Here is a 15,538-nt window from a genome sequence, read left to right as displayed (position 1 = left end):
TTCATCTTACTTCACCCACAAATTATTTGCATTGCTTTAGCCTCACTGGACACTCTCTGGTGTGGTTGTTTCACCACATTTGAGTCCTCATTGCTGAGCTGCCACCATCTTGAAACCCCTCTGCTAGGAGCTGCATGTGTGGCTGGACCCTAAGATTCAGGAATGGAAAGAAGAAAAGAGTTTTTTAGGGGTGGGAACCCCAAATACACTTTTCCTGATGCCAGAGCTCTGCCAGCAGGGAGAACAGGGCCATGCACCTTCTCTCCTCTCCCAGCACAGCTCTCCACAGGCAGCCTTGGTTCTGAGGAGATGAATTCCACAGGGACACACGAGGCCAATTAGTCCCAAGAGATGAACACTTCCATTCTCAGCTGATTTCTCCTCATTGAACAAGCTGTTGCAGCAGATTTAGGAAAGAATAATTATCCTGGTATCACCCACTCCAGGGCGGTGCTTTTGATGAAGACAAAACAGCATTTTGCACTCAGGCAGCTTTTTCCAGCTGAGCACCTGCAGCATTTCACAGCTATTAAGCAGCTCAGTGCCTTTTCCCCCAGGGATGTGCTAGGGAGGCATGGGCACTGGGAGCCAAGGTACCAAGGTTAAATCATTTGCCCAGAACATTGTGGGAATCAGTGACAGTCATGAAACTAATGCCTGACATCCTAGGAACGAGTCACACAAACTGCTTCAATGAATTGGGAGATATATATATGTGTACATATATATATATATATATATTTTTTTTTTTTTTTTTTGTGTATGTGTGTCTTTTGAAGGTTAAGACAAAGAGGTGAAGTTGGCATAAACAACTACCAATGCAGGAAAAAGACTGAAGTGAAATCAACTCCCTGAAACACAAGCAACTGAAATACCTCAATATATTCTCCTCCTTCAGATTTGTTTTAAATAAATAATGTGAAATTCTTAGAATCATCAGAAGAGAAAAATGAATGATCTTTTCTTAATACTATCTGAAAAGTTTCAGTACTGTTGTTGTTGTTCTTATCATTATTATCATTATTATTATTTAGAAGGAACACAATATAGACAAAAAATACATGGAAATGTAGATCAGTAGTGAAAAATGAGACAATGTTTGATGTTTTCTCAGAAATCACTAGGGAAGGGGGTGGTGACAGCAATGGCAAAAGGTATACTTGACATTACTGTGGCCATTAACTTCACTAAATGCTTTTATTTTCAAAATAAATCACTGGCAACAACTTACTTTTTTCCACATTTATTCTTATGTATCTTGTTAGGCATAAAGCCATACAGTGTTTTAAGTAATCAAATATGTATCATGATATCCCTCCTTTGCTTGGCAGCATTTTTATCAAATTTTTTTTATCTCTATAGCTGTGTTGACCTTTTTTTTTGACTAACAGAGATTTTCATGAAAATAAAGCTTTAATGTGATTGGAAGTTTTTGCTGGGGAGGCTTTGCTATCTCAAATTAGAGAATTGATCTGCAAGAAAACAACATCCCGTAAGAGCCAATAAAAATTCCCCAAGATAGAAAAGACTTTTAAATGAACCCAAGAAATTCTTAGGAGTACTTCCATCTCACAGCTGCTAAAAGGGCACATTGGATTAGCTAACACTAGATTTAAACTAAAACCAGTAGAGAAAAATAAAAATTTAAATTAAATCTTGTATCCTCCCAACAAAATACCAAACCTTCCAAAAGGAAAATATTTGTAGGTTTAAAAAGACAGTACCCTTTTTTTATTAATTAAAAAGCAAAAAAATCCACATAATATTCTTTAAAATTTCACAAAAAACAAAGATCATTTTCTGATAAATTCTATTGAAAAAGAAGGGACAGAATCTTGGTTGAGAAGCCAAGGGCTGACTATAAAGTTGGTCAAAAAATGCACTCTGGTTTCTCTAAAGGCTTCAGATGTTCATGCATATTTCCATTCTTTAAAGAGAACAACCTAACTTTTGTTAAATTTGGGACATTTCTTTGAAGAAAGGTTTGGGAAAATGTTTTTATACAATCATTTTCCTAATCGGCAGAGTTTTGTTTTTTTTTTGAAGTAGGCCCAATCTACCTGACATGGTATTGCCCTGAGAGCACCTCTGAATATTTATAAGAAATACAGTGAAAGTATGAATAGATTAATGAAAGGAATAATAAATTCCACATTTATGAAGAAGCAGTTTAAGTCTAAAATTCCAAAAAAAAAGGTGGAATTAGATTTAGATTGTGTGCCTGTGATTGACAGCACTTGGGTTTAAACATTGCCCAAAGTATTTATGCTAAAAATCAATGGGATATGATAGCAGAGCTCAATCAAACTGAACCTTGGGGGTTTGGAATGCCCTCCCAGCCGAGGCAAGGAAGTGCATAAGTTCAAGGAGAGCAGGAGGCAAAAAACCTTATATTTTCCTAGTTTCACTTTTGGTGGCTGAGCAGGCATTTGGTTTCCTGTAACTTCAACATTAAGTGTGAAGAGCCTCCACTGATAGAGCATGGTTACTCCAGGAATGTCCCAGAATGTGGAAATTCCAGGCCCAGAAAATTCTCAAAATCTTGTGCATGTAGGTCCAAATACTGAAATGAACTCAGGATTTGACCTGAGGCCTTGGAAAAGGCTTCCAGATGTAGAGACTATAGGCAAAAATATGGGCTTGTAGTTTAGATAGAAACACATTAAGCTAGGTAGTGGAAATTTTTAAGGTTTTGAAGTGTGGATATAGAAGCAGTTACAGAAATAGTAAAAAGTTTTAAGGTGTAGCAAGTAGTTTGTGTGTCACTGTATAATTGGATAAAAAAAGCCTGCATGGGGGTAGGACGGGTGATACAGTTCAATCAGCCATTGTTGTGAAAGTTAAAACAATATGTGTGGCAGTAGTTTACCGGCTAATTAACCTTTAAAAGACCTTGTAACCTTTGTTCTTGAGACCACTGACCATGGGCCACTGACCTCTACCTTATGCTGTGAAGACGGCCTCACTTCTTCATGAGACTGTAGAGATAAGCGCAATAAATCATGCTTTAAAATGCCTCTCAGTGGTCCTGTCTCTCAACTCTGATCCAAATACCAGAATACTGTCCTTAGGAAGAAAGGGGTTGGTGTTAATTAGCTAATTACCAGAACACTTTTGTTGGTTTCTTATCTTCTTTTCTTCATGTTAGAGCCAGGATCAATACACAGGAGTCGCAGTTTCGTGTTTGGACTCAGTGTTTATTAATTCTTATCTATAGCACAGTCTCATGAGTTGTGAGCTCTGACTAACAAGGTAGAAAATGGAGTGCCTCTAACTCTTTCCAAGGTCTTTTAACAGCTAATTACCCAATAACGAGATGACCCAATAATTGACCACCCAGGGTCTGCAATGCAGACCTTTTCACCCAGTAAGAAAAAACCAACCAATCCCATGAAGAAGAAGGACTTAGACAACGCCTTAAATCCTCCATCTTGCCCCACTTATATTACTATATACTACAATCTTAAAATCTATGTTTCCAGGGTTTCAACACACTTTTGAAGTGCCTTACCTCACTTGACAGTCTCTTCATCTCTTGCTTCCGCTGTTGCTCTGCCACATTTGCCACGGACTCGGCCAAATGGTTGAGTTCCTGCTCCTTTGGAGCTCCCATGAAGTTCAGCAGAGGAGGCTCCCAACCATTTCGGAAGCGGGGGACATACGGGGGGATAAAATGGTCTTTTGGCCATTCAGCTCTGTGGAAAAGCAAATTAGAAATCGGTGTCAAGGGCCACACAAATGCTGGTCCAACAGGGTTCCTATAAGATGAAATGCTTTAGAATTTTCATTAGTAGAGAGCAGAGGCTGGGATTCTAGCACAGGCAGAATCATGAAAGAACAGAGAGAACCAGCAGAACACATTTATTCACCTCAACTATCCTCCCTGCAGTGCCCTGCAGAAGGAATTTGCTGCTTCTGTATGGACACATCAGTGCTAAAACACAATAATCTACTGCATTATAGCAAAGGATGGGGAACAGAAGAATTAATCAAAACAAATCTAGCACTTGTTCTAATGCTGAGACGCGGGGGAAAATATTGCAATGCTCCATTTGTGTGAGAGCACCAACAAAAGACTCCAGAGAAAAAGCCAGCTTTGTAAGAACACCTGAGAGCAGGTATGAAGCATGGAAGCTTAGGGGGCCTAACTACACCAAAACCAAAAAACAAACAATGGCTTTTACAGACATAAACCCCACCCAACTCTACATGCTCCAGGACACAAGAATTATCATCACATTTGCTGTTTTATAATCCAAATTGATCTTTATAAAATACTAGACTACTTTTCAGAGTTACATTAGCCTTCACTATCGTAATACCAAACACCTAAATTGATGCTTTCCTGCTCTGCCTTTGCACTACACATAACACTCTGTCCCACAAGAGAAATTACTGTGTCTTCACAGTGGAAGCAGAAACAGGAATCTACATTGCAGTCTTTTAACAGGCTCCTTGCTGACACTGCTCAAAATCAAGGGACAAATGCTGCCAGTCACATGAACAGTCAGCAATTCCCAGCCTGTTAGGCCCAGGCTTGGTCAGCAATCCCTGATTTTATCATCCCCCCATCCCACCCCAGGGTACCTCTGGATACTGAGATCAATCTCACCATCAATTCTAATCTGCACAGATCAGCCAACTACATTTTAAGTGCTTCGTTCTTCACAACCAAACACGAGCTATTTCTCTTTCCATTACCCTTTTTTCAGGATGGACTAGACAAATGAAGTAGTTCCCAAGACGAGGAGCCCATTATTTTGCCCAGTGATCCATTTTCCCGGCATAGGGCTCCAATGCTATGAGAGGCCATTTCCACTCCTTCCACGCAGCCTTGCTTAGCCTCTACAGCTTTCAATCAACCAAATAATTAATAAAATAGTTAATAAAACCAAACTCCATCTGGTAGACATTTGTGTTCCAATCTGAAATTTAAGAGCAAGGATGAATAAACACAAAAAACCATGCTGCATTTCCAGCCCAAGTAATTGCATACTTCATCATCATCAAATGTACTTATCTACCACAGATTATAGCGTCAAAATGCACTTTGTTAATTTTTTTTTTTTTCATGTTCAATTCACCTAATTTCAAACTACAGAATTACCTGGAACCCAACAAATGCATGAAGAAGTTAACTTTCAGCTAAGCTGAATCATAACAGTGAATCCATTAGGTATGAACATGTGTCACAGTTCAGTCAATTAACTCGTTTTTATAATTACTGCAAATTGAAAACAGACATTTATAGCTATTATTTAATATTTTGTCACTCTCTATTGCATCTTCAAATTGTTTTTTAATGAAGTCCAGAGAGATGGGCTGGAAAAATAATGATGAAAAACAACTGGAAACATCTAAGGGACAGTTCAGAAAAAGATACTCCAGAAGATTATGTCAAGAGGTTCTGGATATCACTGACAAAAAAAAAAAAAAAATCTCTGCATTTTGTCTCTCCTTGAGATCCCAAATTCCAGTGAAGCTAAAGAGTTCCTCTCCAAAACCTTCAAAGAACAATTCTCAACTGCCCAAATCCTAACAAGATAATATTGAATTTATGGCGGGCTGGATAACCTGGCTAAGACCACATTGATAAACTCGATTTTAGAGAATGTTCTCTAAAACCTGAAGATTTTTTTCTCACCTGGCTTTGGTCCATGAATCACCCAGGGACATCCACAGCTGTCCCTCCTCGCTGGTGACCGTGTATCTCAGGAAGTCTATGGTGTCTTTTGTCAGGAGGGGGCTGAGCACTGTGCTAGCAAGCTCTGGACCTCCTGTTGTCTGTACCACCTGAATCCAAGAATTAAAACAGTGCCAAGAACACGCACGTTGTCAGTAAGGAAGTGACTGCGAATTTATGTTATCTACAGTGCTGCTAGGAAACAGTCATTACTCATAAAAACACCCCCCAGATGTAAAAACCCCTCTGAGAATTTAACAGTGTGTCTTGATGTCCTACAAATTGACTGAACTATTTATTGCTGGAGAACTGTTGTTCTGGTCACCAATCATCTTTTTTATTTAGGGTAATGTTATTTTTGCTTTACTAATCAAAGCCACACATACTTCCATTAAATATGCTTTCAACTCTCCTCCTGTGTTATGTAGAGAACCTCAATTTTTTATTACTAATTAAAAATTATAATAGCAAAGTGTAACAGAAGGCTAAAGATGATTTAAATAAATACATTTAATAGAAACAAAAATATGCAGAAAAAGATGTAAATTATTTTCTAAAGAAAACCTCATCCTGAAATACAAACATTTCTCCTGCTTATTGTCCAGGGACACAACATTTCAATCTTGCTATCACTGAAAAGGTTACAGAGCATATAAGGACAAGACTTCTGAAGCTAAATGCTTAAAAACCTGCAAAACCTTACCATATGTAGTGGGGTAAAGAGAAAATGAACCAGATCAGCTGCACTAGGATTTTGGATATGGAACTTCAACTTGGCCTGAAGGAATAAAACAAATGGTATATTTTAAGAAACATTTATCTATTAAGACAATAAATACTTCACATAAGAATGGTCATCCCTGCTCAGGCAAGCCCAGTGCTTGGCCTGCAACACCCACTTAGCACCAGTGCTCATCCATCCCAGTGCTCTTGACTCCATGCATATTTTAGCACCAGTTGTGCCAAACAAGAGGTTCCACAACCAGATTACATGCTTTGTGAAGAAGCATCTCCTTTGGAAATCTGACACCTCTTACTTTCATCAGTATTCTGCAAACTCTCCAAATAAAACTAAATTGTCCTTCTTGACTCACTTTTTATAGCAACGATCACAAACATTTACAGACTTATTACATTATTCCTGAATCTGGTCTTTTCCAAGCTGAAGTAATTCCTTCAAGCATTCTTGTCCACCCTGCACCTTCTTCAATTTTGCAACACTGGCAAAAAAAAATCAGGTCAGGTAACATAATGGCATATTGATGCTCTTGGTTAATGTTCTGTTGTCTTTTCTTTCCCTGATGACTTTTACCATTTGCTTGGTTGATCACACTGAACACAGATGTCTTTCTCCCAGGAATCTCTGTTACATCAACATTTTGTTCTGATTTGTTTTATATATGAGATTTTCCCAGACCAGTCCATGACTATCACATCTATCAGTACTGAATTTCATTTATCACTTTATCTGTTATAATAAGATACTTCTACAAAAAAATCTCTGAGACCATCAAGTTCAACCTATGACCAAACACCACCATTAAAAAATATTCTAAAAACCCCAAACCATTAAAAATCACTGATATAGCTTACTGGAGAATTTCTTTTATCTACTGATCACCCATTGGCTTTGCAGGCTCCAGAAATAAGAAGCCCAAATGTGCTTTAAAGAGTTATAGTAGTTTCCATTGCATCTTGCCATCTGTTCCTCAAACTGCTTTTGGCTACCCTTGTTCTGCTTTTACATCCAACTGTCCCTCCAAATGAAGAAAGGAGGAGGATGTGTTTTTGCTTCTAATAACTTCCTAAACATTGTTCCTCAGTCATAACAACCCAGTCCCAGTCTATCTAAAGCTTTTTGACAGATGGCAGGCATTTCTAGAAGCTTCCAGCATGAGGTTTTAAAGCAATTTCCAGTCTACTTTATTTTATTCTTCTAGCTACATGTTTTCTTTTTAAACCAGATTCTTCACTTTATACAGTTCTCCTTGACTAACATAAAGCACAAATTTCAGGTTTTTGTTGCTCCTGCAAAGATGCTGAAGTAAAGCATTGTTAAAGCATTGTCACAGCACAACTCCTCAAAAGTAACACTAGAACTGGGTCCCAGATGCTGCTGAGCATCAAAACAAGACCTGTGACTTCTCCTGCACAGAACAGAAAGATTTAAAGATGCACAGTTTGTTCTTGGGTAAAAAGCTAATTTAAATGCAGAATATAGTAAAAAGAATGAACCCCCCCCGGACATTACATCTTTCACGGAGAAGGATAAGCACGTTCCAAGATATTCCTCCTCCCTCAAAACAGCAATCCCTTAAGGTCAGAACCACAACACTTGATGCAGCTTTTTTTTTCTTCTTTTCAAAAGATATTTTTAACATTTCTAAATATTTCCTACAGCCCTGCAATCAGAATTCATTCCCCAGGAGGAAGAAAGAAGCTGATTTGACTCAGGGAATTCAAGAGTGATCTTCCCCACTGGCATAGCCTCCCCAGCAGTTGGAAGGGTCAGTCAGTGTCTGACAGCAAATGCTTTGGAAGTGTCCCATGCAGTGCCTCCCTTCAACAGGAGACTCCCCCTTGCAGAAGAGGAGATGCCAGCAGAAGGCTCTTGAATTATCATCTCAGCTTATTGAGAATCTTGCAATTTGTTGGGTGGAAGATTCCGAGGCCAGAAGGTCCTGGGTAATGATGGCAACAAAGCACAGGAGTCTGATGGGCATGGCTGAATAAAATCAAATTAAACTGGTGATGGCTAGCAAACACACAACAGAGCTGTGAACCCCACAGACCTTCCTAGGAATTCTTTCATGATCCAAAACCAAATTGCCCAAGTAAAAGGCTTTAAAGAACCAGGAAAGGAAGAAACACAATGGTGCTGAACACCAAAAATGCTCTTCTAGTCACTGTGTAGAGAACCTGAGGAGCAGCATCCCAAAGCTCAGAGGCCAAGCTAGCCCAGAGGTGGCCAGCCCTGGTGTGGCCTCACATCTCACACCCACTAGCTGCTATCACTTACCAGAAGATTGAAGCCATGCTTGAATTTTTGGAAGCAGTCAACAAATTCATCTGGAGGTGGTGGCTTTGCACGGAGAGTAAGAACACCCTCTGGTGAAGAAAATGAGATTATTTTATCCACCCATTTATATGTATATAGCTTCCATAAATATTCTAGATATAGTAAACAACAAAATACATAATAAATTTACCATCTTACAGAATTTTGTAAATACAGAACCAAGACAGGAGCATATTCTCTGGTCACATCTCTAATTAGTCATTCCCCACTGACTTCGAGCAAATCATTTTCATAGGTTTCTCTCTGACATATATACATATATAGCAGAGGAACTTTTATGTTCAAATTGAGAAAAAATTGCTACACTGGTTAAGAGAAACCACACAAAAAGATATTTCCTAGCTCCTTCAATGATCCTGAGAGAAACAGAATTGTGTGCAGTACAAACTCTTACCTCCAGGTCCTTTCTTTTTACTTTTTTTAGTTTTCTTCCTCTTTGAAAGTTCAGCAAATGCTTCAGCAGCTTTTTGCAGTTTGGTAACAAAATACTCTATGTCATCCAAAATATGGTTCAGAATTTGCTGTGGGAGAAAAGAAAAGTAACTGTTTCTTAACAGAATCTATAGCAGAAACACTCCAAAAATTGAAATGTCCAGACTCTCAGACACCAATAGCTTCCTTGGAACAAATTCCATGCTGGAACATTCCATATTTAGATTTCTTGTGTTTTTTAAATTTACATGCCTGTAAAGTATTTTAATTTTTTAAAAACATAGGCCCGCTGAAGTTTTTAAAACATGTGTAACAAGATAGTTAAGCTCAGATTGCAATTACACAATTTACTAACACATTACATTTTTGCTGAGAGCACACAAAAAAATTTAGCAATTTATTTGAATGGATGGCATTTTCGTAAAGAGTATAACTTCATAATCTCCTTTAGTACAAAGTATTAAGCTATTTGATGCAGCTCTCTACAAATTAGGCTGTTTGTGTAGAAGTGCTCTTTGAAGAATTGATTTCAAAGATTAACTGGAGAAGAATGAATGAACCCGGGGAAAAACACAGAGACACCACTCCAGCAGGTCCCAACATGCTTTTCTCAAGACCCTCTGATGTTGCTGAGGGCAAAAGCAGAGTGGAGAGGTAGAAAGTTACAAATGACACACGGGACAATATCTCATCTTGCATATACCATAGAACACACCCAGTATTGTTGCTTCCATGCAAGAATGCTTAAAGTTATAAATAAACATGGTCCACCTGTCTTCAGAAATGATCATGTTTGTTTTCCAGGTATTATACATATCCAAGTCCTGCTAAATTGATGGAATTTTTTATCCTTACATAGTTTGCTGAAATCAGTCTACTTAAAATATTACAATTTCTATTTCCAGCTCTTCACAGCACAAAACTCATCATTAATATTCAGTGTGGTTTTCTTTCTCTTTAAAAAAGAAAATTAGGAAAAGAAACTGCCACCTGTTCATTTTAGATCTACCACAACAAGCAGAGGCTGCCTGGAAAGCTTTTCTCCAGAACTGAATTTCCCTTGTGGAGAGAAGACTTCCCACAAAGGAGAGTTGCAAAACTTCGCAGACATGAAGCAACATAATTTGAGGCTTCTCACTTACAACATCTCTGTCAATCCTGGCTGCTATCATCTCTGCTGTTTCTTCCTGCTCATGGTATTGTCTGTGCTTTTCATCTGCAAAGAGGGAAGAAGAGAATAAGACATGCATATATGTGGCATTAGTATATTAGTACATAACACTTTCTGTACAGTTTATACTTGAAAGTACACTACTGTAAGAAAAAGATGGACAAAACTCTACCATTCCCTTTGCAAGGACTCCACACAAGCTGAAAACCTTGCACCTTAATGCCTGATCCTGTCAAGGCTCACAGAAAAAGCTTCTGTATGTGCTTTTAGTCTAATTAACTGCATAAATGAAGTTATCTGCAGAAGTACGGCACCAGGCTTTAAATTAAAAAAAAATAAATCAACACTAAGTGGCAGATTATAAATACAACGTAATTAGGAATCATCTCATTTTGCAAAATATGCTGAAAGCTATATGCTTCTAGTAAAAGCAAGCAAGAAAGAGTGCAGTGGCTTTGAAGACAATTCTTATGTGAAAAGTTATTAGCAAAAAGGGATGACAAGTCTGGAAATACAGAAAGAAGAGAGAACGATGTGATAGAACTGACATTTCTAAATAACAACACCCAGAGTCAGTGACTCTTTTGAAAATAACAAAGCTGAATTTTTTGAGGAATTTTAGGTTTTGCGTTTTTAACCCACACTAAGTATGCAGGAACTCAGATCCACAACTGGTCTGACAAGACAATAAACTAATGAAAATTTTCTGATGTGAGAACTCAGGCAGAAGAACAAGACAGCCTTTATTCAAAACAGATGTAATACTATAGGTACACAGGTTAAGTAATTCTTAACATTTCAGATTTCCCTGAATATTTGTAGTAGTTTTCTTTGCATAGTTGTGTACTTTGCTAAGTGTCATGGGTATAATTTAATAAAACAAAATTATAAGGAATCCAAGGGTTTTTAATGGTACAGTCTTAATATCTATTATTAAAGGAACCCAAGCAAACAATCTAAAAGAGGCTTCATCTTAACCTTTTTGGCCTGTTTTATAGATGGAACTTTATTCTTTCTAAAAAACTTTTATTTTTAAAGAAATCTCATCAAGATGTTTTTAAATCACCTTAGAGATGTAAAAAACCCAGAAACAACCATCAAAAAAATCAGAACAAATCACCATCAGAAATATCCCAGCTCATTAAGAATGTTAAAGTTACAGCATTTCCTAGTTAAGGCTTAAAAAAAACCCCAAAAAACAAAACAAAACAAAAAAACCAAACCCACCACCAACAAAAAACTAATTAGCCATACTGGCCATTATAAAGATAAATATAATATAAATAAAGAATGCTGATCCCAAGTCACCTTTCAATCCATGATTATACTTTTTAATTGTCAAAAATATCTGACCCTGCTACTGAAGGGAGCATCATTAGATTACTGTCTTACTGCTACCATCTTCACAAAAAAGCCCAGATCAAAATCTGGAACCTACACCCAGCTAAGCACAAGTAAAAGCAGCTCTAAACAGGAATCCAGAAAATGGGTAAATGCAAGTAAATGATGAGCCAGTTTATGACAGATCTTTCTCCCCAGATGAGGCAGCAGTGGCTTGGGGCATTTCAAACTAGACTGGGAAAAACTGCTCCCAGCGAGGGCAGAGCAACCTTGTGCAACCACTTCTGCATCCAGCTACAGTCATCGTGAAAGTGCTCTTCCCAAAGTACTTCTGTTGCTACCAAGCATCATAAAAATCCACTCCTTGGCTGTTGGAAAAACCCAGCTCTACAGAGACGGGGCAGCTGAAAGGTGTTTTTAAAAGATTTTATTCCATTATCAATCTCGTGGAAGGGTGACACAAGAGATGTAGAACTCAATGCCATTCTATCAGAAGCCAAGCTATTTCTTGTTTACAATACCTTATAAATGCTTTTCAGCCTATTAGCTTTTGGCACAGAATGCTGCTAATACTTCTAACACCAAACACCTATTATTTTACCCCACATGGTCTTGCTACAATGCATCTTTCACAGTTCTAATTCTCCAAAATATCTTGTCTGTTTGCAAGGCCATCTTTTGAAACTTGTTTCCAATTCAATTTCTCTCTCAACAACATCTCTATCCCATGGCCTAAGTCAGCACACTTTATCTCAGAGTTTGCATACAGATGTACAAGACTACGTGAGCTTTCAGTGAGGCTTTGAGAATCCTCTACAAATCCATTTCTCACAGCTGGCACCCCCTTGTGTGTCAGCAGGCCCTCAGGTGTGGAATCCTTTGAACCCCTTAAGGGGAATCCCAAGGGCTTTGCCCTGGAAGAATATACCATAGAATCTCCACCTAAGCTGAAAATGATGCCACTAAAGGGGGGAAATTATGCCTAAAGTTTCAGCTTTCATGTTTTTCAGATTCTGTGCTGCCTAGGGGTGCAGTTCTGAGACTCATATTAAGTGCCAGTCAGCTCTCTTCATAGACTAGGGAGACAAAACAAATCCCTTCCCTGCTGAAGACCAAAGTCAACTTTCAGGCCCAAAAGCACAAACAACAGTGGGCTGAAGGGAGGAACAAGAAGGATGAGACCTCACAACCTGAAGCTGTAATTGGACAATTAAACCCCAATATGCAAATGGACCAAAACTGATTAAAAGGTAAGACCTTGGTTATGGGCATTTTGTGACCATTTTTAGTCCACCTTGGGTGGAGCCCTTGTCAGGCTCTTGTTCTGCCCAAGGTGTATCCTAGAGGCCTTTCAATAAATACCTACTTTATTCTCTAGTTCTGTCCAGTCCCTGTTCCAGGTCAGCCTTCCAAATGCATCAAAACAAAAGACTTCCCCCATGGTGCCTTGCAGCCCTATATGATCCACCCCAGTTTTGTTCTCCCCATACGTCCCTAATTCTCGTGGTTACTCTTTCCCCTGTTTCCCCATTGGTTGTGATATCCCTGGTAACCCACCCCATGTCCTCTATAGGGCACTGCCCTTTGCCCTGCCCCTTGTACAATCCATGTGCCCTCAGACCATTGCCCCCTGGCCCCTACTTAAGTCTGTGCACACCACTGTTGGAACCCTGGGCACGGAGAATTTTAGGCTTTCTGTGCTGACAGGCACTGACCCCCAAGAAAACACTGCATTTGACCTGAGGCCTTGGAAAAGGCTTCCAAAATTGATAGAATGATAGAACTGGGATTATGGGTGTGTACTTTGAATAGAAGTGTGTAATATCACATGGTGGAAAACTTAAGAGTTTAAGGTTTTAGAATATAGTAATATATTTAAGGCAAGATGGAAGTTTTAGGGTGTAGGCTAGTCCTTTTTCACCTTCTTCATGGGTCTGGCTGCTATTTTGTAATTAGATAGAAAAGTCCACATTGCGGGCCACAGGTGGTTGGTGATTGGGTTAAAAGTAAAAATAATTTAGGTGTCATTTTTTAATTGGACAGTTTATCCTTAAAAGGCCTTTTAGAGAGAGAGATAGGAGCCGTTTTTGTTTGTTAGCTAGAAGTGCTGTAGCACTCACAGCTTGTGAGGCTGTAATATAGATAAGAATTAATAAACATCTGAGCCTGAAACACAAAATACTGTCTCAAGCATTTAATCCCAACTCTGGAAAAAAGAAGATAAAAGCAACACACTACATGTTCTTGTCTTTTGTCCCTGATCCCCTTTGGTGTGCTGGAATAAACCTCCACAGGAATTTATCATACAAAAGGCCCTTCTTGCCTCTCTTAGCTGAGCTAGCCATGGCATGTGTGGTGTGTGGACTTGACTGCTTTACCTGAATGCCTCCCCAAGCGGCCTTCCCACAGGAGATGCTTGTTGGGAGACTGGTAGGAGCACGCACATAAACCACATAAACCCTGCATTGTTACCCCCAGGAATACTCACAGTCCCCCTGCTCCGAGGCCCACGCTGACCACGCTGCCACGCGGCTCCGCACGTCCACCTGGGTGATGGTCCCTGGGGGCACGGGGGCAGGCGCCCGTGGGGGCGGGGGGATGGCACTGTCAGCTTTGGATAGCATTCTGGAGGAAGAGGAGAAAACCCCCATGAGTGACACTGGAAGGAAAAATATCCTGTTCTCTGTTGGAACCCTGGAGGCTGAAAATTTCAGGTGTTCTGTGCTGAGGGGCATTGATCCTCAGGGAAACACTGCATTTAACTTGAGGCCATGGAACAGGCTTCCAAATTTGAGTGATGGCACTGGGGTTGTGGGTGTGTAGTTTGAATAGTACTGTGTGATCTCACAGGGTGAAAAACTTGAATTTGGGATTTTAGTAAATAGTAATGTATGGGGCAAGATGGAGGACTTTGGGCATTGTCTGGGTCCTTCTTCTTTGCCTTCTTCCTTCTTCTTCATGGGATTGGATAATTTTCTGTGATTGGTTAATAGAGTCTGCATTGCACACTTCAAGTAGTTAGTTATTGGGTTTAAAGTAAAAATAATTTAGGTGGCATTGCATAATTGGAGGGATTGTGCTTGAGAAGACTTGTAGAGATAGAGAAATGCTCCATTTTACCTCAGTTCTCTAACTTACTAGTTAGAGCTCACAGCTCGTGAGACTGTAATATAGGTAAGAAATAACAAATATCCAAGTCTGAACATGAAACTATGACTCCTGTGTATCAATCTTGGCAGAAAAAGAAGCCAGAACCATCACAAATGGTGCCCAGTGTGAGGATCAAACTCACAACTTCCAGAGTTCTCTAGTGCCTGGTCAGGGGAAACGAGGAGGCTTCACAAGGACCTCTTCAACTGCAGGGCTTGCTTACTATGGGGCATGCCAAGTGAGCAGCACTCAAGACCATGATGGGTAAATATGTTAAATGCTGCAAGAAACCCACTCCTCCAGGGAGTTAGCAAATCTTTGTCACCTGGGAAATCCCCAAGCAGTGCCAAAGAAGTGAGGAGACCTGCCATTTTACACAGATAAATTCAGTGACTTGAGCTTATTAGGTGGCATTTTTACCACCATGTGCAGTTATGTTAAAACTGTTGTGGTGTCTTTTGTGTGAGAGAAAATGAGAAGATTTGAAGCTACATTTCAGCCATCACAAATCAAGTAACTAGTCGCCTAAGTCAGGCCAGTTATCAGTCACCTTTTGCTTAAAGCCCTACCAACAAAGCCAGTTTCACTGGCTGATTTGTTTTGTAACAGGGGCCTTTTCATCCTGTCTTGATACAAACACATCAATGGTCCCATCTGCAATTTTCCAGTTCTCAGTGGACTT

General features: G+C 39.4%; 1 protein-coding gene across 7 annotated transcripts in view; it reads right to left on the bottom strand.

Annotated features, from left to right (window-relative positions):
• Nucleotides 1-15,538, bottom strand: part of EPS8 (EGFR pathway substrate 8, signaling adaptor) — a 125,939-nt gene that overhangs the window by 22,391 nt on the left and 88,010 nt on the right. For all 7 annotated transcript variants that reach the window (XM_066184455.1, XM_066184453.1, XM_066184460.1 and 4 more), the window contains 7 exons: nucleotides 14,195-14,331; nucleotides 10,337-10,410; nucleotides 9,157-9,283; nucleotides 8,703-8,791; nucleotides 6,387-6,461; nucleotides 5,645-5,793; nucleotides 3,512-3,695 (listed from right to left, as the gene is read on the bottom strand). In XM_066184455.1, the coding sequence (XP_066040552.1) occupies nucleotides 3,512-3,695; nucleotides 5,645-5,793; nucleotides 6,387-6,461; nucleotides 8,703-8,791; nucleotides 9,157-9,283; nucleotides 10,337-10,410; nucleotides 14,195-14,331 (835 nt within the window). The remainder of the gene's footprint in view (nucleotides 1-3,511; nucleotides 3,696-5,644; nucleotides 5,794-6,386; nucleotides 6,462-8,702; nucleotides 8,792-9,156; nucleotides 9,284-10,336; nucleotides 10,411-14,194; nucleotides 14,332-15,538) is intronic.

The sequence above is a fragment of the Chamaea fasciata genome, unplaced genomic scaffold (assembly GCF_029207755.1).
Source record: "Chamaea fasciata isolate MVZ Bird 193981 ecotype frontalis unplaced genomic scaffold, bChaFas1.0.hap1 SCAF_5, whole genome shotgun sequence".
NCBI classification, from domain to species: Eukaryota; Metazoa; Chordata; class Aves; order Passeriformes; family Sylviidae; genus Chamaea; species Chamaea fasciata.
The sequence above is the reverse complement of the archived record's forward strand: the minus strand, read 5'-3'. Positions and strand labels throughout refer to the sequence as shown.